General features: G+C 44.4%; 4 protein-coding genes across 4 annotated transcripts in view; 1 reads left to right on the top strand and 3 right to left on the bottom strand.

Moving 5' to 3' along the window:
- T265_04571 (hypothetical protein) overlaps nucleotides 1-23,926 on the top strand; it is a gene marked incomplete at both ends in the record, with an annotated part of 74,261 nt that overhangs the window by 35,855 nt on the left and 14,480 nt on the right. The window contains 7 exons of the mRNA XM_009169346.1: nucleotides 17,041-17,308; nucleotides 17,423-17,532; nucleotides 17,640-17,840; nucleotides 21,170-21,267; nucleotides 21,297-21,325; nucleotides 22,246-22,496; nucleotides 23,483-23,867. Coding sequence (XP_009167610.1) covers nucleotides 17,041-17,308; nucleotides 17,423-17,532; nucleotides 17,640-17,840; nucleotides 21,170-21,267; nucleotides 21,297-21,325; nucleotides 22,246-22,247 — 708 coding nt within the window. The remainder of the gene's footprint in view (nucleotides 1-17,040; nucleotides 17,309-17,422; nucleotides 17,533-17,639; nucleotides 17,841-21,169; nucleotides 21,268-21,296; nucleotides 21,326-22,245; nucleotides 22,497-23,482; nucleotides 23,868-23,926) is intronic.
- On the bottom strand, nucleotides 4,961-5,191 carry T265_04570 (hypothetical protein; the record flags this gene model as incomplete). The annotated part of the gene is made up of 1 exon (XM_009169345.1): nucleotides 4,961-5,191. One exon carries the CDS (start codon nucleotides 5,189-5,191, stop codon nucleotides 4,961-4,963), a length of 231 nt encoding a protein of 76 aa, XP_009167609.1.
- On the bottom strand, nucleotides 17,981-18,199 carry T265_04569 (hypothetical protein; the record flags this gene model as incomplete). Its single annotated transcript, XM_009169344.1, has 1 exon — nucleotides 17,981-18,199. One exon carries the CDS (start codon nucleotides 18,197-18,199, stop codon nucleotides 17,981-17,983), a length of 219 nt encoding a protein of 72 aa, XP_009167608.1.
- T265_04568 (hypothetical protein) overlaps nucleotides 22,626-23,926 on the bottom strand; it is a gene marked incomplete at both ends in the record, with an annotated part of 10,623 nt that continues 9,322 nt past the window's right edge. The window contains one exon of the mRNA XM_009169343.1: nucleotides 22,626-22,700. Coding sequence (XP_009167607.1) covers nucleotides 22,626-22,700 — 75 coding nt within the window. The remainder of the gene's footprint in view (nucleotides 22,701-23,926) is intronic.

The following is a 23,926-nucleotide window of genomic DNA, read 5'->3' as shown; positions in this document are numbered from 1 at the left end:
GAAAGCGTGTTTTCGGTTGTGTAACGGGTACTTCCATTGAAGAATGTGTCCAGCACCAGAAGCTGCGTTGGTTGAGACATGTGTTACGTATGCCGAACCATCGTTTGCCGAAGAGAGTGCTGTTTCCATGCCCAACCCAGAGTGGCGTAAAAAGAGAGGTGGTCAACCCTTGACTTGGCAGAGGAGTACGAAGGAGATCACGAAACGCTTGAGTGCTGTCGGTGCTGCTCGCCTTCCAGGATGGGGACCGCGTGATACTCACTGTGCCTGGTTGGAGACACTAGAAGATATGGGTGCCAACCGATGTCAGTGGCGTTGTTGTTGTCAGTTTCTATCCAGATTGCCTGAGTGAATGTCTGGAGGTGTAGGCACCTCGGAATGATTGTGTTAAGCTAGCACCAAGTCCCTCCCCATCCACCTTTATTCTTTTCTTCACAATAAGGCTTTCAAATAAGTCATGGTTGTACGGCAGTGAAGCATCGGTGTTGAACACTGATATCATGCTGTCGATGATGATGATGATGACGCCATCTCGATTGATGATGAGATGTTCGCAATCCAACTTCCAATCTCGGCAAACTGACCGACGACCAATCATTTGGATCTTCCGGTCGTGTTGGCAAACGCATCCGTAGTCTCACAGAAGTGGAATTTAATCTTCCCAAGACATCGGTGGAATAGCCTCATCTGAAGCTCACTCCACAGAACTAGTTCGATAGCGCGGGTGTTTTAGGTGATTTTGAGCACGTGCTAACTTTCTAGGTGTTTTGATTCAATTTTGATTAGAGATAGGACCTCAATCCTCCGGTTTCGTAGCTCGTCGTATCTTAAGAAAACATATTTTGCTAACCCTATTGGAAGTCCCGTTTAGCTTTCAGGTCCATTGTTAGTTGTCGGGTACACCTGGATCCGAATGCTCCTTCAAACAAGCACAAAAAAAACATTTTCTCCATGTGAAAAAAGTTTAATTGGCACTCTTGAATCTGATTGTTCTCCAGGATCTCCTCATATTCTTCTGAAGTTCAAGATTTCCAGTACTTGTGTATTTATATTGAAGGTGAGATGGGTTGCACCGTACTGATGGTAAACTGCTTCATTTGGGTCATTGCTTCTGCATAGCAAAATAAAGCAAACACGACGTCAGAATGAAATGGTTCAAAAGATAACTTTTGAGCATAGCTTGTCGGGGTTCGTGAGTGAAGGCCCGGATGCGGGACATGTTTTCTTTGCAATTTAACTGCATTCCACTTGTTCCGTGATTGTCCGTACACCTGCGAAGTTCGGTTATCTTGCTTCCCTGTGCCCGCTTGTGTGTGCTGTGACGCGTTATATGCGTATTTATTATGTGCAATGTGAAAAGTGGGATACCACCCCTGTTTGACAGTTGTGCAGACAAAAGTAACTTGATGTGGGTGAAGGTAGTAAGTCTGACACGAGATGCAGCTGGTAGCCACGTAAACAAGATGGATGGAAAAATGCAGTGTACTTATCAATCAAGGTTTCAAGCAGGACAGGATTTAGTCACGTGGTTTGTTTGGTTTTGGAACAAACGGGGCGCGTCATCTAGTGAGTGCTAGTGTACCAAACACACTAAGCGAAGTTTCTTGAAGGAACAAGATTGACAGTTACAAGTCGTAATTGAAAAAGGGGACTATGCCCAATACCCTTTCGGATCAGATAAAGCTCAAGTTTGGCATTTCCCTTACTAATAACCGACCATTGGTGTATTTACACCCGAGAGAAAAGATTTCAATATGGCCGCCTCTCTTTGCGCTATATTTCTTTAGGGGCTTATTTTTCTAGTGTAGAGAACTTTCACCCTTATCGAACGAGATTTTGTGTTCACTGTCCAGTTAGGAGTAGGGGCGAGCTGATCATTAGGTAATGATGAGGTGACTTTTTCCTCTGGCTAAACAACTATTGAAAAATAGCACATCTTTAATGCGACTCCGAAAATTCCAGAGATTCCATCTATATGTTAAAATCAAACGGAAACTTTTTGGATTGGTCATTCATTCTGTTTTTGTAAGCCGCTTCTAGGTGTTACGAAGAACACAGTATGATAGTGTGTACTAATAAGCTCAAAATAAATGAAAAGTTATCGTCTATTCCGGATAAAAGTCAACGCACTAGTGACCGTAACGAGTGAGCACAACTTTCGTAAAGTAAGATACGTTAACAAACTCGCGCATAATAATGTGTGAATGTCCGCACGTGACTTGCAGATGTTTTCTGCATCTAGAAATGGGCTACGTCTAGTTGTATCAATCAATCAGTTTATCAGCAATAAACCGTGTACCGTAGGCACATTGGTTCCAGCTGCTGCGGTTTCGATCACCGGAAAACGGGAAAGTGGAATATCAAACCAAGCCTTGGATGCGAAGACATGTTTAATTTGTCCGGAAACTATGTAGCTACTCACTGGAGGGTGATTGTTTTGATGAACGAGCGTCACTGACTGCGTGATTGTGCCATTTCCGCCAATGTCATTAACCAGTGTTGATTTGAGTTTCGGGGTCTCCATCTAAGGAGGCGGCAGTTGCCCACCCGACTAAATTTACTGGTTAGTGTTTTCGCACTTCGTTGCCAGGTCATACAGTGTCCACCTCTTGCTCGCGTCCGCTCAACACACGGGTGGGAACAAGAGCTCTATGAGGCGTGCTGAGTACATGGGCCAGCCAGCGTGAGTAATTTGTCTATCGTGGGAGAGTTGCTTCATCCTAGGACCATCTGGCGTACTTTATCATCACTAATCCGATGATCCCACCAGACCTGATCAATGCTTCGGAGACACCGATTGTAAAACTCTGACATCTTTCGTATGTCCTCTGAGCGTATAGGCCACGTTTCTTATCCACTAAGCAGTATGGATCGCGCCACCACTGTGTAAAATCCTCCCTTGCCAAACAAACTCACGTCACATCGGAGGTTGGCAAAAGCGGCCTTGGTCTTTCCGACTCGAGAAGTAATCTCATCCCCAGCCACTCTACCAGAACTTATACAGCTGCCCAGGTGAACAAATTTATCTACCATGTCGATTGGCTCATCTGCAACCATGAGATGTGGGTTTCATCTCACCTAGTCTTGTAGCAATACTTTGCAGGTGTGAAGCGCATGCCAAACCGTGCGGCAGAGTTCTTTAGGTTATTCAAAACCGTTTGCATTTTTGAGGGATCTGAACAAGGGGAGAAATATCGTCCGCGTACTCAATGTCTGAGGGGACGTCTCGGTAGTATTTCGATTCCCGAGGTTTTGGAGGCAGGCAGAGAAACTTCAAGCATATCCGTAGCAAAGTTGAAGAGGAAACGAAAGAGAGAACAACCTTGTCTTACACCGCTGGACGTGGTGAACTCGGGCGAGAGCTTCCCGTATACTCGTATGCGACCACAGGAGTTCGCATACAATGCCCTCATAAGGAAGAGAAATTTGGAAGGAATACCTTTGATCGTCAGACACTGCCAAAGTTGCTGACGATCGACAAAACCAAAAGCAGCTTTCAAATTCAGAAAAACGACCAACGTGGAACGTCTGAAGGGTGGTGCTCTTCGAGGATTTGTCTCAAGGTAAAGATATGGTCGATGCATCCTCGACCAGGGCGAAACCCAGCTTGATTCTCACGAATCTTTCTCTCCTGATAATCCATCAACCTGCGCAAAATAATTCCAAAAAGCACTTAAGTGCGACAGATACCAGGCTGATACCGCGATGGTTTTCACATGACGTTCTTGCTTTCTTTTTGAAAACTGGAATGACGGTTGGGGAGCTCCATTCGGCTGGTATTCTGTTTTTGTTCCGAATCTTCTGCAGTATGGTTGTAAGAATGTTCACCAGGACCTCGCTGCCTTTTAGGAGCGCAGGGTGTACACCATCCGGGCCAAGTGCCTTGTCGCGCTTCTGGATTGAAACTTCAAGCTGGATTTCGGTTTTTGATGGTGGGTTGGTATCACTGTTTCATTCGGGCCTGATTGGTTCTTCTAGCGGTTGTGTTGAAGGAGACCAAGTGAACTTTTCTTCTAAGTGCTCACTCAAAACGACGATTGAGTGAAGGAATCGCTTCTCCGTCTTTCTCGCATATTGTCTCACTGACACCTGCCCTCTTTTGACCTGTTGATCGGATCAGGTGAAACAGGGCGCTGCTCTTGCCTGCAGCGAAAGCCTTCTCCATCTCCTGGACCTTCGGAATCCACCATCGTTCTGTCATTCTTCAAGCTCCTGATTATCCAATGTTTGAGGGATCTGCGTGCGCCATCATAGTCCTTGTTAGTTGCTGGTATGGCCTTTTTGGCAGCAATCAGATCTGCTGATCTCGAAGATATCCGGTGTTCATTGAGTCGCGTCAGATGGGCTAGACAAACAGTTCTGAAAGCTGACAGCATTGCTTCTTTCACTCGCGTCCATTCATCCTCCAGGCAATCTTCGTCGTCTACGTGACCGTGCATTTCCGCTAGCTTTCTAGCTAGATCGGCTCCATACTCTTCAGCTACTGAAACTAGTCGAAGTTGATGAACGGATCTGCTCTCTTTCGGTACATGTATTGCTGGCGGAAAGCGAAATGCTAAGCGGGCCTGCATGATGGCGTGGTCAGAGTCCACGGCTGTCTTGTGGTAGGTGGCCTCCAAGTAACTTAGTGTATGAGTTTGTGTTGGAAGTTCGTACTGGCCAGGAACAGACGATGATCTGCACACAACTGAAGAAGCCGCTCCCCATTATCGCTACGCTCAGCATCGAAACTAAATCGATCACTTAGCGGTGCTCCTTCCGGACTTAGTCGTCCAACTTCTGTATTCATATAACCCGCTAGAATTACTATATCCGTACTTCTTGCCGACTGAAGCAGTCGTGACAGATCTCTAGTTCAAAGTTTTCGCGTTTGCTCTACCCAACTAATGAGATAGAAACATGTAAACTATGGAAAGCATGAAATGGGAAGCCACTATGTTAGAGTTTTCCTTGCAAATGTTTACGCGTCGAGATGAACCCGGATGTCTGGTCGGGTTGAGAATACAACGTGTATCTGACCGCCTTTGGCCGATCGGCGGACACCCAGCCACGTCTGCGTCATCGCATCACAAACCCACAGGATTTCCACATAACTTGGAACAAGGGCAACGACTGTGTCTTCTTGGGATTCTGTAGAAAAGTATGTGAATTTTGACACTGACAGCCAGGTGTAATGCGCAGCATAGTGCATGACTGATAGTACATCGAATGACACCACCTTGCATTATGACCCATAGTTGATGTTCGTATCATTTTTGACCCGTTTTTGGATTTGAGCCTTGTTGAAATATGATCCGATAGTTTTCACTTCTCATCATATTCCCTGACTTCTTTCAGACTGAATAAACCACCCTTGAGACGAATCGAACAGTTTCTTTGGTTAGAAATATCTGTAGAAGCAGTAGTACCTTTCCAATATTTCGGATCAGTGTCGACTCTGTATAGGAAAATTCATTACGCCCACCTCGTCCCGCGTCATTCCCCCATAAGCCCAAGCTTACTACGGAATTCGGCGTTCTGTCGATTGTTGTTTGGCTTTCGGATCCACGGTTCGCGATTTACCACAGTTAATAAACAGCCTTCAAGGTACAGCTTTTGAAACTAACGCTGACTGTTTGGTGAATGGAGGTTTCAAAAATTTACCCACCAATAGAAACTAACAAAGGACTTCATCTTGGCTATTTATACGCACAATTTCCCCACCTACGAGCCAGTTGCTATGCAGACCGCGTCGAAATGGAGAACAAATGATTTGGATCTCTAGTTCAAAGTTTTCGCGTTTGCTCTACCCAACTAATGAGATAGAAACATGTAAACTATGGAAAGCATGAAATGGGAAGCCACTATGTTAGAGTTTTCCTTGCAAATGTTTACGCGTCGAGATGAACCCGGATGTCTGGTCGGGTTGAGAATACAACGTGTATCTGACCGCCTTTGGCCGATCGGCGGACACCCAGCCACGTCTGCGTCATCGCATCACAAACCCACAGGATTTCCACATAACTTGGAACAAGGGCAACGACTGTGTCTTCTTGGGATTCTGTAGAAAAGTATGTGAATTTTGACACTGACAGCCAGGTGTAATGCGCAGCATAGTGCATGACTGATAGTACATCGAATGACACCACCTTGCATTATGACCCATAGTTGATGTTCGTATCATTTTTGACCCGTTTTTGGATTTGAGCCTTGTTGAAATATGATCCGATAGTTTTCACTTCTCATCATATTCCCTGACTTCTTTCAGACTGAATAAACCACCCTTGAGACGAATCGAACAGTTTCTTTGGTTAGAAATATCTGTAGAAGCAGTAGTACCTTTCCAATATTTCGGATCAGTGTCGACTCTGTATAGGAAAATTCATTACGCCCACCTCGTCCCGCGTCATTCCCCCATAAGCCCAAGCTTACTACGGAATTCGGCGTTCTGTCGATTGTTGTTTGGCTTTCGGATCCACGGTTCGCGATTTACCACAGTTAATAAACAGCCTTCAAGGTACAGCTTTTGAAACTAACGCTGACTGTTTGGTGAATGGAGGTTTCAAAAATTTACCCACCAATAGAAACTAACAAAGGACTTCATCTTGGCTATTTATACGCACAATTTCCCCACCTACGAGCCAGTTGCTATGCAGACCGCGTCGAAATGGAGAACAAATGATTTGGATCTTCGGGAGTGTGGCTAAAAAGTGACCATTTTTACGTGAATTTGGTACATGTTGAGTTGCGATTGTAATCAACTTAGATTACTTTACTACAGTGACCCACACGCACTTACACTGTCGTACCACAGAAAAAACGGGTCTGTTAAACCACTCGATTAGGAGGTGGTGAGGTGGCCTTGCCTTGAAGTTCTGTCTTGGAGCGCGCAGACTTAAACGCAATGGCTGCAACACGTGATCCGCCGCAAAACTACATTGCACTCTCGACACTAACAGTGCATCAAGTAACATAGGCTCACATCCGAATCCAAAAAAAACGACACTGGAAACAGTAAAGCTGGACGAAGGAAGTACTACGGCTGGGGAATAAAGACGACTTCGTGAGCGTTGAAGGTATGGGACTATTCTTCTGAAACCACTAGCTGGAAATCACTGTCCGCAACCCTATACGACACCGGTCGATATGCTTGCTGAACGGCCCAACCAACCGCATATGATCACTGAATCTCGAGCAGTGCCCTCGAAGTCGAAAAGGAGGCCTTCAGCAATATTTCTCTTTTGGTCCACGGCTGTCATTCCACCAGAGAGAGGTACTAAGAATGAGATTTTGCCACATTATACAAGCCTAAACAGAGGCGGTCGGGGTGCCTTGGTTTGGTTCGAACCGTGGACGTTCTGATCTGTAAGTTCGCACCTCGGTCACTGAGCTACTTCAAGCTAAAGCGGCGCTCGAAAATAGCTCGAACTTCGGACATGTAATCATTCCGATTGGGACTGCAATACGACTCGACGAACGTTAGGTAAGAAATAATATTTGCACAGGCTGAGAAGCTTAGTCGGTCCAGGATGCTGAAGAGCTGGAGGAAGCGAGAAATCTTGTGAGTGTACAAAAGCTGTTCCAGCCGATACGTCAAATTGGCTCCTTTGAGCAAAACGATTACCGATAAAAACGACTCACTTATCGCTAGGACAGAGAAATGCATGAATCGTTGGGCTGAACAATTCCAAGAACAATTCAACTTCCCACTGGCAATTTCCCAGTCTGACTGTCAACCTCGAACGGAGCTTTTGACGAAAAATTTGGAACCCCCGACGGCTTCCGAAGTATGCGAATTTTTTCCTCTATCAAGTGCCTTTCTAAGGATTGAAGTGAACTCCTTAGTCAGGAGCTGTCTAACTTATCTGCTTTATCTGTTTGAAAGAGACCGTCGCAACCAGTTAGGGTGAGGCAGTCGGAGCACCTGTTTTCAAATACGGTGTTCGCACTGAATGTAGCAGTAACAGAATAATTAGCTTAAATCCGTGCACTACTGGTATTCACGTACTTGTGGACGCGTCAAGGTGTTTGTGGAGTCAGTCGGTCAGCTTTTGAGCTCAAAAACAGAGCACAAAATGCAGTGGCTGCAGCTGCCACAGCCTCGTTCACTCTGGGTGATCTGTGAAACCTGTGCGTTCAGATCTCTCCAGGTGAAAACCTGGAATGCGCATTGTTCTGAATTTTGAAAAAGATCAACTGGCACAAGCAGCACTAGAGGAGCTGACCACCGTCATCCAACTCTTCTGAATGTGTTTCGCACCCACAGGGTGCAAGGTCCTGCTGCAGGATTTGCAGTATGAATATGCCTCTAGGACTTCAGTGTTGAGCACTGGTAGTTGGGGGACACTGTAAGTATCTTGGGAGTTGCATTAGCTCTGACATTATTCAGATGAATTGACATGGTTGTACGGTAGTGAATGATGATGGTCCCGGACAGTGCAGTGAAACTTATAATGCAATTGGCAGGCGGGGAAAATGAATTCCCAAATCATATTGTTGCACCTAATCTGTTGCGACCTTTTTAAGTACCAGACAGAAGTGCTCTCACACTGTCACTTGTTTTCTGTGTATTCTCAACTATTGCTTTTGTGACCTTCATCGATCAAATGTGGACTCAAGTTTAACCGCAAGGCCTCATAATATCAATTAGTAGTACGTGGTGAGTTGCGGGCTGATCTTTTAAAGACAGTTGAAATGGCTATATGTCATTTTGCATCTTCTTGTGTATTATTGGGTTTACACGAGATCTGTGGAGGTCCTGTTGAGACGTCAGCCAGTATTCAGTCCAATTGTGTTATTGTAACTCTTCCCGTCTAAGGAGGAAGGTTTGTCACTTTGTCTTTTCTGGTTGTAATTTGAGGGAATCTGTAGCCAATGGTCCAGTTCAGTTCAGGTTATCTGCTGTCAGTCATTTGTCAAGGGTACGCGGATTCCAGCTACTGTCTGAAAATGGAAGGTCAGGAGATTGATCTCGAGTTATTCTAGTTGTCTGGTGGAGCCGAAAGCATTGAGGTTGATAACTTTGATGCAGGCGAGCCGCTAGCTGCATGAATGAACTGTCTGTCGGTGTCACCAACCGCTGTTGGATCCAGTCACACGGCATCCATCCAGTGAAGTAACAAACTTCAACTCGAGTTTACTATTTGGTACCTTTATACTTTATTTTCAGGTTACATATTACCCATCTCTCAGTCTTTTCCGGTCAGCACAGGACTGGGCGAAGTCTGCTCGACGACTTAGGCGTCCTCCGGATAGGTGAATTATGATTCGAGCAGCCCAACATCCGTAGCGTAATTAGCTCTTACGATTTGGGGAAATTCCTTTTTTTTATACCATCTGGTATAACTCAGCACTACCCACCTGATGTTTTCACCCAGTCAGTACTTCGGTTATACTTCGTATAACCTCTGTGCGTAAACCCCGCTCTTTTGACCCATAAATAATCGCGGATCGCGCGGTCTCAGTTCCTACTCTGTGCTCCTCTACATGCCCATAAGGATGAAAGTTTATGATCGCCAGACATCTCCCTAGTTTCTGACGATCGACAGTGCGGCTTTTCGGAAGCACCTATTTCAAACTAAGGTTGATGAATCCTTGGTTAGGACAAAACCCAGCCTGAATCTGCGAATTCGTCATCCACTAATCGTTCTTTGTGCACAACATAATAGTGGGGCGTGGTTTTCGTGCGCCATATCAGGGACTGGAGTTACGACCGAAGCACACCAATCAATCGGTATTCTGCCTTTCTTCCAGATTGTTTAGATTAGGGTAGTCAAACCGCTCACCAGGAACTCGTCGCCTTTGAAAAATGTGGGGTACAAACTCTCCGGGGCATGCACCTCGTTGAGTTGATGCAAGGACATCTCACACCAAATTTCTGTCTTTGACTGGGGAGCTTGTGTCAATGATCCTGTTGCATCCATCGCAGCATATTCTCGCGTTCATGTCCTCTGTACCTGGACTTCGAGTCTATTACAATCCATGTTTTCATTGACCAAGTAATCTTTCCTATATTCTTGAAGAACGGATACGCTATTGCTGAGCGTGGTTGGTTCCACTCTTACAAACGCACCTCCCCATCAGGTATCTGGCTCTCCTGGGTCAAACCCTGGGCGAGAATCTTACCTTGTTTTACTTGCTGAATAATGTGCGCATACCCTTGAAGCGTTGTTAGGTACATGTATGTCTTCCAAATCCGTACGTAGATTTAAAACAAAATCTGGTCGTTTGCCTTGGTGACCTCAGTTGGGGTTTCTTCTGACCTTGTGGTACCAGACAACGTTCACTTTTGACTTAGCCTTTGGAGCACACTAAAGTAGACTTACTTATGCTTCAACGGGTCGTTGTAAATCAGATTAATGTGTGCCCGGCTTCCTGACTGCGGCTTTTCATTTCAGGTCTTACAGACTCGTAAGATGTAATGTGAACTGAAATGCAATCACCATTGTGGTACTGTTGAATGTGACAGTCGTATTCACTGATGCTTCTGAAGTGGATGAACTCGGTTATCCGTAGAACCTCTAGCCAACTTCGCTATGGAATGGGAACGATGGGGGCTGTTTGTCCTGGCTAAATATCTGTCAGCATCGCCTGTCTTAGACCATCTTTACTAATCTTTTGTTAATAGAAAGCTGCGTAGCTGGTGACTTGCAATCAATCATGATATTACGGTCCCCAGAGTGGAATCCACGGGAACACTCCGCCATGTTTCTTTAAGCTTCCATACATCTGGAGAGGCTACCCCCATCTCCCTGGAATGTTTACGATTTATTTTCGTGATTTGATTCTCATTAGATGATGAAACTCTATATGTAGGAAAACGCGTTCCGCGTTTCAGCGATCGCATGATAACGTAGGTTTTAGTTGCCAGGCAATACACCAATGACTTCCAAAATTTTCGCTGAAATCAAATCCGGTATCTTGTGGTCACCATTTCTTCTTGCAGTGCAAAGGATAACGTCCTTCCTAATTCTACTGACTTGACTTTCCAGTTTGAAAATGATTGACATACGCCATTCGTACACCACTTATTGGTTATGATGATGTAGCTCCTGTATGCTGGACGAGACAGAATCATCGTGGATGGTGATACAACGGCATGAAACACTGACGCTTAATGTGAGGAGGAGTTGAGTAGGGACATAATGCAAACAGGTCTGGAGTCCTTAGGGAACACAACGAAAATAAAGCTGCCCACGTTCCTGGTAAATGATCCCAGTAAAACCCCACTGATTGCATCAACTACGTGACCCTTTCTAACCGTAGCAAACACATGCCCAGCGCAGAAGGATAGACCACTTTTAGTTTGACATACATGCTATGGTGTGGCGGCTCACCACTGGGGTCAGTTACGTGCACACAATTAAGAATCACATCGGTCCCACTTAGAATGACGCGAAGATTCCACAGCACACCGCTTGACTGCAACCACTTTCATTTTACCTTGTGATATTGCAATTGACCCACCGTTAAAGTTTCGAACGGAAATCGACGCATCGTTTCATCATCAGTAAGCGAGCTCCTAATCCTCAACAAGGCATTAATAGGCGAAACCAAAATATGAGTGGATAGTCTCCAATGGGGATATCGATTTCTGGGACACAAATTTCCTCTTACGCAGGAAAGCCTGTTTTCCGGATTATTGAAGCGACCAAACACACAACAGAAGGTGATTTTTGAGTGCCATGGTTATGCAAGATGTTGCAAGGTTTCATCACTATTAGATTTTAGATGTTCAAATAAACTAGAATGAATTTGAACGTGAATTGAGATTCTACTATGGTAGCTTTAAAAAAATGCGCTGATAAAATATAAGGAACCACAGATGATGTTTGCAGACGCTGTTCGATCAGCTGAATTTCACAACCACACAGCACCGAAGCGAAATCCAACACTCATTCTAAAGCTGGAGATATTCTGTTCGATGTCTTATATTTAGGGGATATGCTAATCGGATGACTATTTCGCTTTTTAAAAAAATGCGATTCCTGTAAGCTCAGTTTTCGGTGCAGGTTTTTTTAATCTGCTGTTGAGACCCATATATCTCTGAAGAGAGCTCGCTGTCCAGGGGAGGCCAAGGGCTTTTCTTCCTAAGACCACCTCTCTTCGAAGGATTATTGTATCCTTCGACACAGAATTTATCGTTCCTTCACTATAAACAACTAATCAGACGATGTCAATAGGGAAAATACTTCGGACGCTGCGGAGTTTTTCAAAACGAGATGTTCCTTCTACGAGCAATAACCGAGCCAGAAACATTGCGGCCCCTTTATGTTCACAGAAGATGGCCCGCTACGTTTGTTGCAGTATTGTGGGTTTCGAGAACATACGGGAAGCCCTCCAAGGGTGACACTCTGAAAGTAGTCTTCGCGGTCAATATTGGTGTAGTGTAAACCTCCCTTTAAATCAGGAACACACGAAAGGCCGAAGCGTTTCGTTGCTTTTCTAATAGATTGCTGTCGCAACAGTTGAAAGTAAACTTCGTACGTTACCTTCTGGATTTGATTGCCCTAGTTCCATCGATACTCTGGAATGTGGTTGACCAAGCGCACACTAGTCAATTTTGCGACCCTCATTTTGTGGAACACTGACGACTGAGGGCTTAGAAATTCGAATCCCAAGTACTCGCTGTGGTGACCGAATGATGTTTGTGGATCTACACAAACCAAGCGCCTCCGTTGATTTTCAGAGTGTTATAAAGAATCGTTGGTGCTTGGTAGGACGCTATTGATAACTCGTGTTTCCGGTATCACACGAAAGGCGTTAAACAACCATTTCTTTTTTTCTAATGAACCAAGTCCACGTCCTCCAGTAACAGGTATTTGGAGGTAATAAGAACCAGGGAGTGCTTTCTCTGGTGCATTGATATAATACTATTTCAGAACGTCTGACATTACAGGTCACTTATACTGTTTCAAAAACAATGGCATCAATGAATCATCTGCGAAGTAAGGATAAGGTGACTTCTCTAACTCTACAATGAACTTTCTTAATAAAATGCTTGTCTATTGGATACTAACAGTGTGTATAGTAACCTGCAGTACAGTCATTTGTGCTTGCTGTTCGTAAACCCGTTTCACTCTAAAGCTTCGTGATATCATCCAGACACCCTAACTTGAACATAGAAGAGGGTACTGAGAATGCGATAATGCAAACGTGATCAGAAAAAACGAGTCTTTCGAAACTGTTTTCTGTGATCAGTCTCTCGACTGAACGATCTCCATGCGAGTGCCATAGGACACAATTATCCCTCGTTTTAAAGGTTTCTGTACTGAAACGCTGTGAAATAGATGCATTTTTGTTCCCCTCTCACAAGCAGACTGGGCTTTCCCCGTAATTTATAGTTTTACATGTCCACTTAATAAACACTACCCTCCACTTACGATGAAAAGGCTTTTGGCTATCCCAAAAGCATTTTTTTGGATAAAGGGTGGTATGTAGTTTTTCGCCTCACACACTCAGGGAGCCTTTCAGACTTTTTCGCTTGCAATGACGGTTTGTGTCATAAGCCGATGACTGGTCCGTTGAGCCAAATGCTTCCACCTATTGCGTAAGTGCAGTCGAGAGGGCCGATCTTATCCATCACAAGTGAGCATCAGATGCATTTTACTGTATTGTATGCACCCTCAGCGGAAAAGTACTTTCGGCCTTGACAACGCTCAATCTTGCAGTTAATCCATGTATGCAACGATTGGACACGAACATCTGGCTCCAGCTTCTTGAGAGTGTGGTAGGTACCGTCTTTTTAGTTTGTGCGAATGATCTCGATGTTGAGCGACTCAAGGTAAGCCTTTATCATCACTGTCGGTGAACGGACTATAGGTTGTCGAAGTCACCTGACGTGAAAAGTTGCCCAAATTTAGCTCAGAAGGCCGGAAAACATGATTAAGATGGTGTTTACTGCAAGGTGGCTGTTGAAGAGTCAGTTTGATCAGAAACCGAAACCTGTTTCTGTCAGAACGCATATGGACTACGTTCTCACAAGAATCCTACTGGTTGGAAATAGTTTACCTGCCGGAACATTCTGGGGAAGATTCTGTGACTGCTATCACACAGAACAAGGCATTTGGTAGTCATATACCTGACCATGTGCGTGCGCGTGCGCCTTGGATGCGTCGTGTAAGCTGGGCCCACCATCTTATACATACACCATCAGTTTCATATGTCTGTCTATCACTGTCTAATTTGACAAATATGGATCATCACTTGGGCCTAGTGATGGTCCTAGAATATCTCCCTTCTTTCCACTCTTCGGTGTTATTTCCTCAGATTCTCACCGGGTAAGTGTGGCTCATGGCATTCTACCCGAAGGTCCTTCGGCGATGTTCAGTATAAATCAGGAAGCGGATGGCAGTCCACTATGTGTTGCAAACATCCAGCATTTGTGATTCACAACTCATGACTACCTAGACCAGTTTGTTCCATTCAGTGATCGATCATTGCAGATTTCTGTTAATTAACTGACCCATTATTTCCGCCACCCGTTTGACAATAGGGTTTTGTCAGATTCTGATCGACCTGATGAGTTCCAATTAGTGCGGAAATTTTTGCGAAACGAAATTCTCTGGAACTGCTCACATTCCTATTATAAAACGTGTGCTTATTTATTCTCTTATATCGCTCGAATCGTTGGACAAGACACAAATCATTTATTCCTTGAAAGTAGAGCAAACAGGTTAACTTGGTAAACGTGCAATGAATAATCAAGAGAACTATTTGACTCTTCTTGGCCGATCTATTTTTGACTGCTTGGAGGCTTATTCGTTGAAAATCTTCCTGGGTCGTGATGCTTGTCAGGACCGATTGAACTAATGTACGGTGAATTAGCTGTGCTTCAGAAGAAGGCGTAGTCTGATTGGTCAAAATGTGGGTGAGTCAGCATTGAGCCTTTTTAGCTTGATGAATCTTGCCTCATCGTGAAGATTCTAGCGCGACCTTGTGGATACTCACGTGATTGTCCCATAAATGTATTTGTGCTAATGTCACATTGTTCCCAAAAAGATGCTACTTCAAGCTATCATGCCATGAAACCATAAAGCGCTGTGAAACCGCAATAAAAACCAAGGAGCTGGCAGCCATAATACAGGGGAGGTGATTGTGGATCAGCACTCAACACCCGACTACATTTTATCACTGTACTGTTTGTTTGTAATTCCTCTCTCAAATCTAATGTTCCCTAGCGAAAGCGGCTGCCCGTTCTTGACAGAAACTCACTACAAGCATCTTTGTTGTGCATGACAATGGAAATTCGAAGTCACGCTGTTACCTAGGTTTGTTGCGATGCGTTTGAGACTCGTGTGCCTGGGGATTTGTACTCAGAGGCTGGGTTGTTTTCTTACCAACTGGGCTAATGCACGCGGTTTAATACTCACTTGCGTATTGAAATGGTGTCAACGGGAGACTCAACTGGATACCGGGCGAATCTCTCGTTGTTTCGTATCGAGGCATGGTGCATATTGGCAATAAAAATACTGTTCTCTGAATCTGTGTCATGCTGTCAATATTTTACATTTCATCCATTACTCCCCCCTGTATTGGTCAAACTAGAGCACGAGAGCAATTTTTTTTTTCAAAGATACATTACTTGGTTTTATCCAGCACACGAATACGAAGAAACAACGGACTTTTCCATCGATATTTCGATAATCACAGCTGCGTACTGAAAGTGATTCCACATCTGAATGATCTGATTCGATTTGTAACTATATTGGGCTAAACCTCTGGTTAATTTGTGCTTATGTACATCAACTGTTTCTGTTCTGGTTCGGATGGGTCCGGATCATTTCGCTTCTTTCTGCCGACGATATGCTAGTGGTGGAAGGACCAACCAATGAGAGTGTTGGCTCGAACACCGATGCTTCACACCAAAATAACAAAATAGGAAGTGATGAAACCACCTCCGTGAATCAAAGGGAAAACGGTTGCAACCAAAATACTAGCTTCCATCTTCGTTATACTTTGCACACAATATTTTGAAATACTTAGCTGTTTAGAGTCAGTATTTCGGGCACGCGTCGGCCATACGATGATAGGGAACAGGTGCGCCCGGAGTCTGACTCGACTTGCAAGAATGCCTACCTGTATCTAAGGTTTACTGGCATTTGGAACTTCATCCAATTCAATGAACTGGTTGCTCAATAATGTTCTTCAATTGTCGATTCTGATATGATCACTAACTATCACGAGGAGCCAAGGAAACTGCTGTTGGAATGGGAAGGCATTGCTTGATATTTTCCTCCAGGATAAACTCAAAAGTCCTCATTCCGTAGCATTATTCTTGGCGAAGAATTCATGGCTGTTGTTACATGAACCAGGTTTCAAACGATTAAAAGTCTTGTGATTCATAAAGCAACTTGTTCAGGACTGCTGTGTGCAACTTGAAACGTGACTATTATCCTATTTTTGTCACATGTTTCGTGGCTCTTTTTCCGGGCGATGAAGAGGTTCTACGATGATGATTCTAATGGAAAACTTACTAGGCCTGGTTGATGTAGACCCTCATGCTGGTTATTTTCCTCACATCCCTCAAAGTTCATCCAGGCTTTTGGATTTAGTGTGCAGAGGGTTGTTTGAAGTTCCATAGCTGGAGTTTGTTATGGCGCTGTTACGCTCTGCTACTTTACTGACCTGCACACACATTTAGATCGCTGGTGGATTGATGGCCTGGAATTTTGTTGATTTGATCCGACGTTTATGTTTGTGTGACATTTCTGTCCCGTCTTCAGGCTGTGAATGCTTCATCGCCAAAATGGAATTAATATGTGTAATGTTACAACAGTAACTTGTGCGGCCGATTTTAGTACGTACAGTTATTTTGCTTTTCCCGATTAGTTGTTTTGTAATCTGAGCAAATCCCTACACACGTCCCTCAGCTACGTACATAAACTACCAATACAAAGTAACATTTCTATGGCTAGGCACCAAAGTAGTGGTGCGCACCGTTCTCGTGCTCTTAGACTCCTAATCGTTCAAGTTCTGACTTGTACCTAGGGTTTTTCATGTGACAGTCTTGCTCGGTTAAATTCTTTCGTTCTTTTAAACTTAAGATAAGTTTATTTTCAGGAAACGGAGCATCAGAAACTGTCGGGAAGACAGCGTGATACATCCTCCATCACTGGTGGCCGTTCGCGACCTGGTAGAGGACGACCTGGAACCAGTGGACGGCAACCGCCAACTACTTCGGCTGATGACTTTCATGCCACGACCACGACATCTTGTTCGCAATCTGATGGAGCCGCGTCTGGAAAGGCGCAGTCCAACTTTGGAGAGAAGGTTCTCGATCCCTCGTTATCTGCCGTTTCCTCTATGGAGACAGATGGGGATGTGCTCCGTAAGTTTGGGTACTCGGTTTTCTCTGATCGACTCAAGGTGGTCTTCTTACATCTATCTTGCGCCAGAGTCGGTAATTAACTGGTTGGCATCTTCTCTTGGCTGTGCATTTCAGGTGAAGCTGACGATGGAGTACAGCATGCTATTGCGACCGCAGCGCAAACAAACACAAGTGAAAGTGTTCCGTCGGACGCCATGCTAGGCACTGAACAGCAACCTGTCAAGGTTTGTCGTTTGTCTCTGCCTTATCCATTCCTTCGTACTAACTAATTATTAAGTGTTCTGACTGAAGCATCCATTCACCGGCCTCACCATCTCGAATTCGCTTGTAGGCACAGCTTCCATCGGACACTGTGGATACAATCACAAGTGGAGCACGCAGTGCATCGCCGACATCGGCCCACTCAGGGCCTTCGCGTGGAAGTCTCACCACCACCCCAATCCCATCTTCCTTATCATCTACTACCGATCAGGGAGGAATGACTTGCATCAAAGATCTCATCCATTTTGCGATAGAGAAAAATTTGACACAAGTAAGCCTCTGTCTTTGTGGTATGACCATTAAGTTTCATCTCACCACTGGTTGTGTAAACGGTCTTGCGTAGGCCAGTCTTCCTCTGAATTTTATCTTCACTCATTCAATGTAGTCGATGGTGTTTGGCCCAGATAGATGTTATAACGCTTTGATCGGACGGGAACCCTTGTCCACAAGAGTGAGCTTTGACTTTTCTGTATCTCCTTCGTAAACATCCAGCACTTCCGTCTTTTGTGTAGACGAACTTGACTTAGCCTTGACTCGCTGACGATTCGCGACATACTTTGGTGATAAAACATTTGACAAGGGGCTACTCAACCAGATTTTCACTTGAGTTATTTTGATACCTATCAGCATGCAATTTGCTAAGTGCTAACGTGTCCTTTCGATCTGGTCTTTGGAAACTTCAAGCATAAAATCATGTATTCTAGCTTTGTAGGTAGTCTTGTGTGATGTGTACCGATGAAATACAGCGAGTCGATGGTGTAATGTAACACCACAGGAGGTAAAGCAAGCAACGCGTTCTGTGACTTGAGTAGTGGTAGATGATCTTTTGGCCCAGTCAGTGATGAACGGATCTCGAAAAGTGAAACCAACGGAATCCTCCAACCTCGTTAAATCTCAGGAGTGCGTGGATGGGTTGGTTACCTGAAGCCTTGGTCAACCTCCTCAGACCTGTCGTCCACCAAACTACGTGCCCATCACCCGGACTACAAGTAAACTAACTCGATTTTGAGTTCATTTCACCTAAAACTGCTCACCAACGGATCACCGACTCTTCTACGCTTATCCAGTGGATCACAGTTGGGACCGAAGTCCTCGTATGGACAAACTTCCCGAGGTCTGATGACATAGTTTTGGTGATCGCCCGTTAATTTCAAGGCACATATCGAGGTGATTATCGCGCCGTTTATGATAATAGATGACCATCTAGAGAAAACAACCTTCTGTTCAGCGTTTCTGCATTAGTTTGTTGTATTCAACGGTTGTTCTAGAACGAGTACCTCATTTGTAGAAAGGATACGTATCTCTCCCTTGTTAGTGTAACAGTAATGTGACCATAGTGTCATCAATCAATAGCAGTTCGAGGCCGTATGGAGGACCCGTTTAGGCTAGCGCCTAACGGAAATTCTACCAAATAGCAACAATGTACTAACTTTCAAATGGCCGTCGTTTTCGCGGACAAACTGCACAGAGCACTGTCAGAGTGATCCCTTAGTGCAACAGTGTCACTTATGGATCATCTTGTTGCCATCTATTTTATCTGCATCTTGTGTCACTTTTTCCCTGGATATATATATATATATATATATATAATGAAGGATTAGTTGACATCCAAATCTGTGTGTCGCTCAACACTTGTCAGACTACTAAACCCTGGGTATATTTGGAGAATCACAGGCGATTTTTGTCAGGCCGAATGTGGCGCTTCATACAATCCATCGGTGCCGATGTCGACGAGGAAATAACACCAATGGACAAACGTACAAAAGCTTTTTGCTATTTGTCAAAAAGCTTAGCAATGACCACCGACATCAGTTGTTTGGTTATCATCGAGGCATTGGCGCCATCTGTCAATAACGTGGGTTCAGTGTAATGGCGCGCCTTCCCCATCAGAGAACTATCTAAATGCTACCCTTCCCCCACCAATGCACCACCAAGGTGATATTAGACAACCTGGTACCACCAGGTGGTGATGTTGTCCTTAGTACGATGATGTTGGACGGGCGCCAATTACAAAATGGGACGGTTACCTTAGTTCCACTTGTTCAAATTTAGTAGATACACTCGTCGGCACGTTAGCAGTCCACAGGACCGATCCTACCAATGCTCATCTGCTTGCGGCGCAAGTCCACGTGTTCGGGGCATGACCACAATAAATGAACCACTTCCTATACGTGTTGTGCCTCCATTTCTCGCAGTGGACAGTTATTCTTCAGACCATCCTTTCTGCTGCTAGGTTTCCTCATTGTCTAAGATGTAAACTAGAGGTTTCCAAACTTGCCTGGAAACTGTTCCAATATCGAATTTTCGGGTGCACCCGATTCCGAACTCCATTCCAAAGCTGGCAAGTTGTTTTAGGATGCGAATTTCGGCTGTTCGTTTCAAGTGTTATTGTTTCTTATTAGACAACATTCGACTCCAAAAGTGTTTCCTCTTTGTTGAGCTTCGGTTTTCTGTCTGTGCGTTTGATCCAAAGGATTTTATGCAAACATTGGAAGTGAACTCGGTGGACAATACAAACATATCGCCTGTGTAGTGTCCATGTTTCGCCACTTGACAGTAGAGAAGCAGCACAACTCTGCAGTATAGCGGAGTCTTGATATCTTCGCTCCAGACGTGTTTATCAAGGCGACCAAATGCTGTTCTGCACTTTGCAGTTCATGATTCCGTTTCCTCACCAGCCATCAGGCGCCGTCCGTTGATGGCTTGACATCGCCGTCTAGCCATCTCCCCCAGATAGGTAAACAATGGTCGCTCACTCCTGTTGAAACTTTAGTCCTCAACCTTCATGAGAGCACCTTCACCAGATGGTTACGAGAGTATCAGCCCCTTTGAAGTACGCAGGAGCCAAGCCAAGTCAATTAAGCCGGAACACCCACTCCGAGCTTTAAGACCTTGTGTTCCGCAAATTTCAGATTCATTTTTCTTATAAAATCAATTTACTATCAAGGTGGTTTTTTTGGAACCAGAGACAGGTTCGTTACGCCTGGATTGTTTTAAATCGTATGATGTGCTGTCTCAGTATGCATAACATTTGCTTGTCATTTTACATTGTTAGCACTGATTGGGGGCGGACATCGTAGGTCATAGTCCACACCACGCCATTTTAATTTCGTTAATTAGCTTCATACTGTGGTGATGGTCTTATCTACTTCGTTGACACACGAAATTGACGGCTCTATAGAGGTGCTCTGTAAGGGCCTTTTCCGGAGATTTTCTGTAGTTCCTGAGGAGAACAGTTGATCCAAATTGTCCTCAATCTTTACCAACGAGCTTCTTGAACTTTAGCTGTTTTGTATTGGAACCGGTGGTTGTATTAGACAGTATTACTCTGTTTGAAGGTATGTTTACGTGGCGCAGATTCTGACAGACATACACTTAAGTAACTATGCTCTTCTTGTGTCTTAAAAGTGTACCCTCCGTGTCGAAGACGTTAGCTTCATGTGACCTTACGGAAGGACGTGAAAGCGACCACAGAATTAGTGACGCTACCTTTCAGTGTACGGTTCACTTGCCTGTTACACGCCAATCACTCATTACATCGCTGATCGTTTCCATTCAGTGTACTCGTCGTTTCCTTGATCATGCACGTTTGTTTTTTAGCCCTGGACTGACAGGAATGTGCACCTTCCGTCTGATTCTGACAGAAACACTGGTTTAGCCCTTCCGTCACCCAACACTCCCGTTTGCTCTTCAGGCAAGTAATCACGTTCGTTTCTTGTAGTTGTAGTATCATCTGTGTCCACGCTTCAGATGGATGTATGGTAAACATCCGAGTGGTCTACGGATTTACAGCACCCCTTTCTCGTAGAGGCTCTCTTATGTGGGGACCGTATACCGGCACCTTTCGTGACGCTTCATGGATTTCAAAGACCACTCTTCTAGCCATTTCCGCTACCGAATTTTTCACATAGTTCTGACGGCATTCTCTCTGCACAAGATCTATCTTTTACTAATTGAGCTATTGTGTTCAGTAACCGCATCAATAGCCGTTCCTCCTACCCTCTCCCAACCCATTGGAAGGTGTTGTTATTAAGTGGAGAAAAATCTGAATAGGGATTGTTACTTTTCGAGACCGTTAGGGATGTGAAGGATAATGGATCTCAATGCGATTACAACAGATCCACTGATTTCGAAGATATCAAAGAGCTTTTATTTCTTTCCATTCATGGTCGATCAATGTTTTAAGACTATTCCTTCAGTTCTGTCGCTGACACTGGACCGTTTCATTGAACTTCGTTCTTTTAACATTTCCTTATCTTTGGGGATGGATGCGAATTCGTACTGAATAGGTTTTTCCTGATATCTACATTTCTGCTGTCGTTTTTTCACTCGAAAATCATTTTTTATGGAAAATCAACTGATGTGGATGAATTTCTATGAAATACGCTATAAAGGACCACCATACTACTCGTATACCGTCTATATCTGACACCACTTGATGTCCAGCCCACTCCCGGTTCCATAGGCTGTTAGCAGCAGGTACGGTTTAACGTGTGCTCGAGGATGGTAAAAGTGTCAGTGCAGGATTCGCTCTACCGTTTTTGGTCCCTTCATAGTAATTCGTGAAAAAAACATACTTCAGAACAATCTGCCAAAAAACAGCTAAGTGTTTGCAGTAAGAACGTTCAGCGACCCACAGCTGTCTTGATCGCTAGAACGTGGTGTTTTCTTTGTAGGAATGATTGCACGGCCGGTTACGAACCCGAGGACTGAATTTTGTTCTGCTGATGAGGTTGACACTCTAGTCCACCACCGACCGCCCGTCGATGGGACGTCAGAACTTCCCAAACCCGGAGACCGTTTGTCCCACAAGTTATCCGATTCTGTGAATGAACAAATTAATCATCATTTTCCGTCCGCCCCAACAGCCGATATTTATGCAGTGGCTGCTCAAATTGCAGCAGCAACCGGAAACTCCTCGGAATTGGTAAGTGATCTGCAATTCCTTTGTCTTTTTCTGAACTGTGAACCGTTTGAACTATGACAATGAACCATGTGGAACCGTTTTTCGTCCAACCCACCGTCGATGTATTGTTTCTCTCATTTTGCCTACTCATTAGTAGTCTGAAACGAATTGGATATCGATATCGAGTTCGATGTCACGGTGACCATGGTTATATTCTACGGGTACCTAAGAAACAGCATGACAGAAAAATTGCATCCACACAGTCAGCCGAATTAATGATAACAATGAGGGAAATAATAATTTTCAACTAAGGATATTTCTTCCGATTAGTGGTACTGGTTGTTCCAAGTGCAAAGCCTTTCATGAAGAAGCTGACCGACCGAACAGCCTGGTGTTTGTAGCAAGATGGAGGCGGCAATCATCTGACGTACAACGTCGCCATGCTTATAAAAATTCATAAAACGAGAAAACTGTTTCATGTGCTCTATTTTAAGACTGGAAACGACCGGAAAAGACGACCCTGTTAGTCCGTATGATTGGCAAATTCTTGGGTGTATTATGGTACGCAAACACAGCACGCCAATCATGACCCCTTTTTGCTAGGAATGGTCTTTGTAATTCCTAAGATTTTCAACATCAGATAGGGATATCTCAAACTTTCGAAATTGGTGCACAAGCAACCCACATGACCTCAGGAATGGAAGGATACCGCTGCCTTAAAAGAGTTGGTCTTCAGCAGCTTGTCTTCATTAACGAGACAATCCAAAGTGAATGGAAGTGATAACACCAGCTGGATAATCATCTGGGTCCAAGTAGCGTAGTTTCTCACGACTCTGGATGAAAATATAACCCATCCCCATCTTTAATTGAATCAATTTCATTTATGTTTTCCGCTGTTCAGCATATCGCAATGCTACATCCATAGTATAACGAGGAAATCCTGCGTGTAGGTGTTGACAGATTAACAGAATGCTTTACGTCCACTTATTGCCTTCTGAAAATTTCAGGCTAACGCTATGTACGTTGCCGCTGCTGCTGCCGCCGCAGCAACTGTAGCTGTTACAGGCAGCGCCGGTAGTGCTACTAATCCCGCTACTGATCGGTCAATGCAGCGTGGAAGTCCATTACTAACGCAGTTCCTGCGTTCGTCATCTCCCGATAATATGTCTCACTCTGGAAACAAGCTACTATTGTCCGCAAATTTGGACTGTCGACAAACCAACCGATCCTCCCAGCGTGCCCCTTCCCCGGTGAATTGGACTGGTCCTTCTTCTCCCACGACTTCAGAACGTAATCCATCTAGCAAAGCTATCCTGATCGGAGACTTTCTGACGGCACAGCAATTGGGAACGGAGGATCCGAGTGTAACGGTTTCTACGTCTGTTCATTTGGGTGAGTATATATATATATATATATATATATATGTATATAACATAAACAGTAATCCGGGT

Source organism: Opisthorchis viverrini, assembly GCF_000715545.1.
Source record: "Opisthorchis viverrini unplaced genomic scaffold opera_v5_77, whole genome shotgun sequence".
NCBI classification, from domain to species: domain Eukaryota; kingdom Metazoa; phylum Platyhelminthes; class Trematoda; order Opisthorchiida; family Opisthorchiidae; genus Opisthorchis; species Opisthorchis viverrini.
Note: the sequence above shows the minus strand (reverse complement) of the source record. Positions and strands in the feature narration are given on the sequence as shown.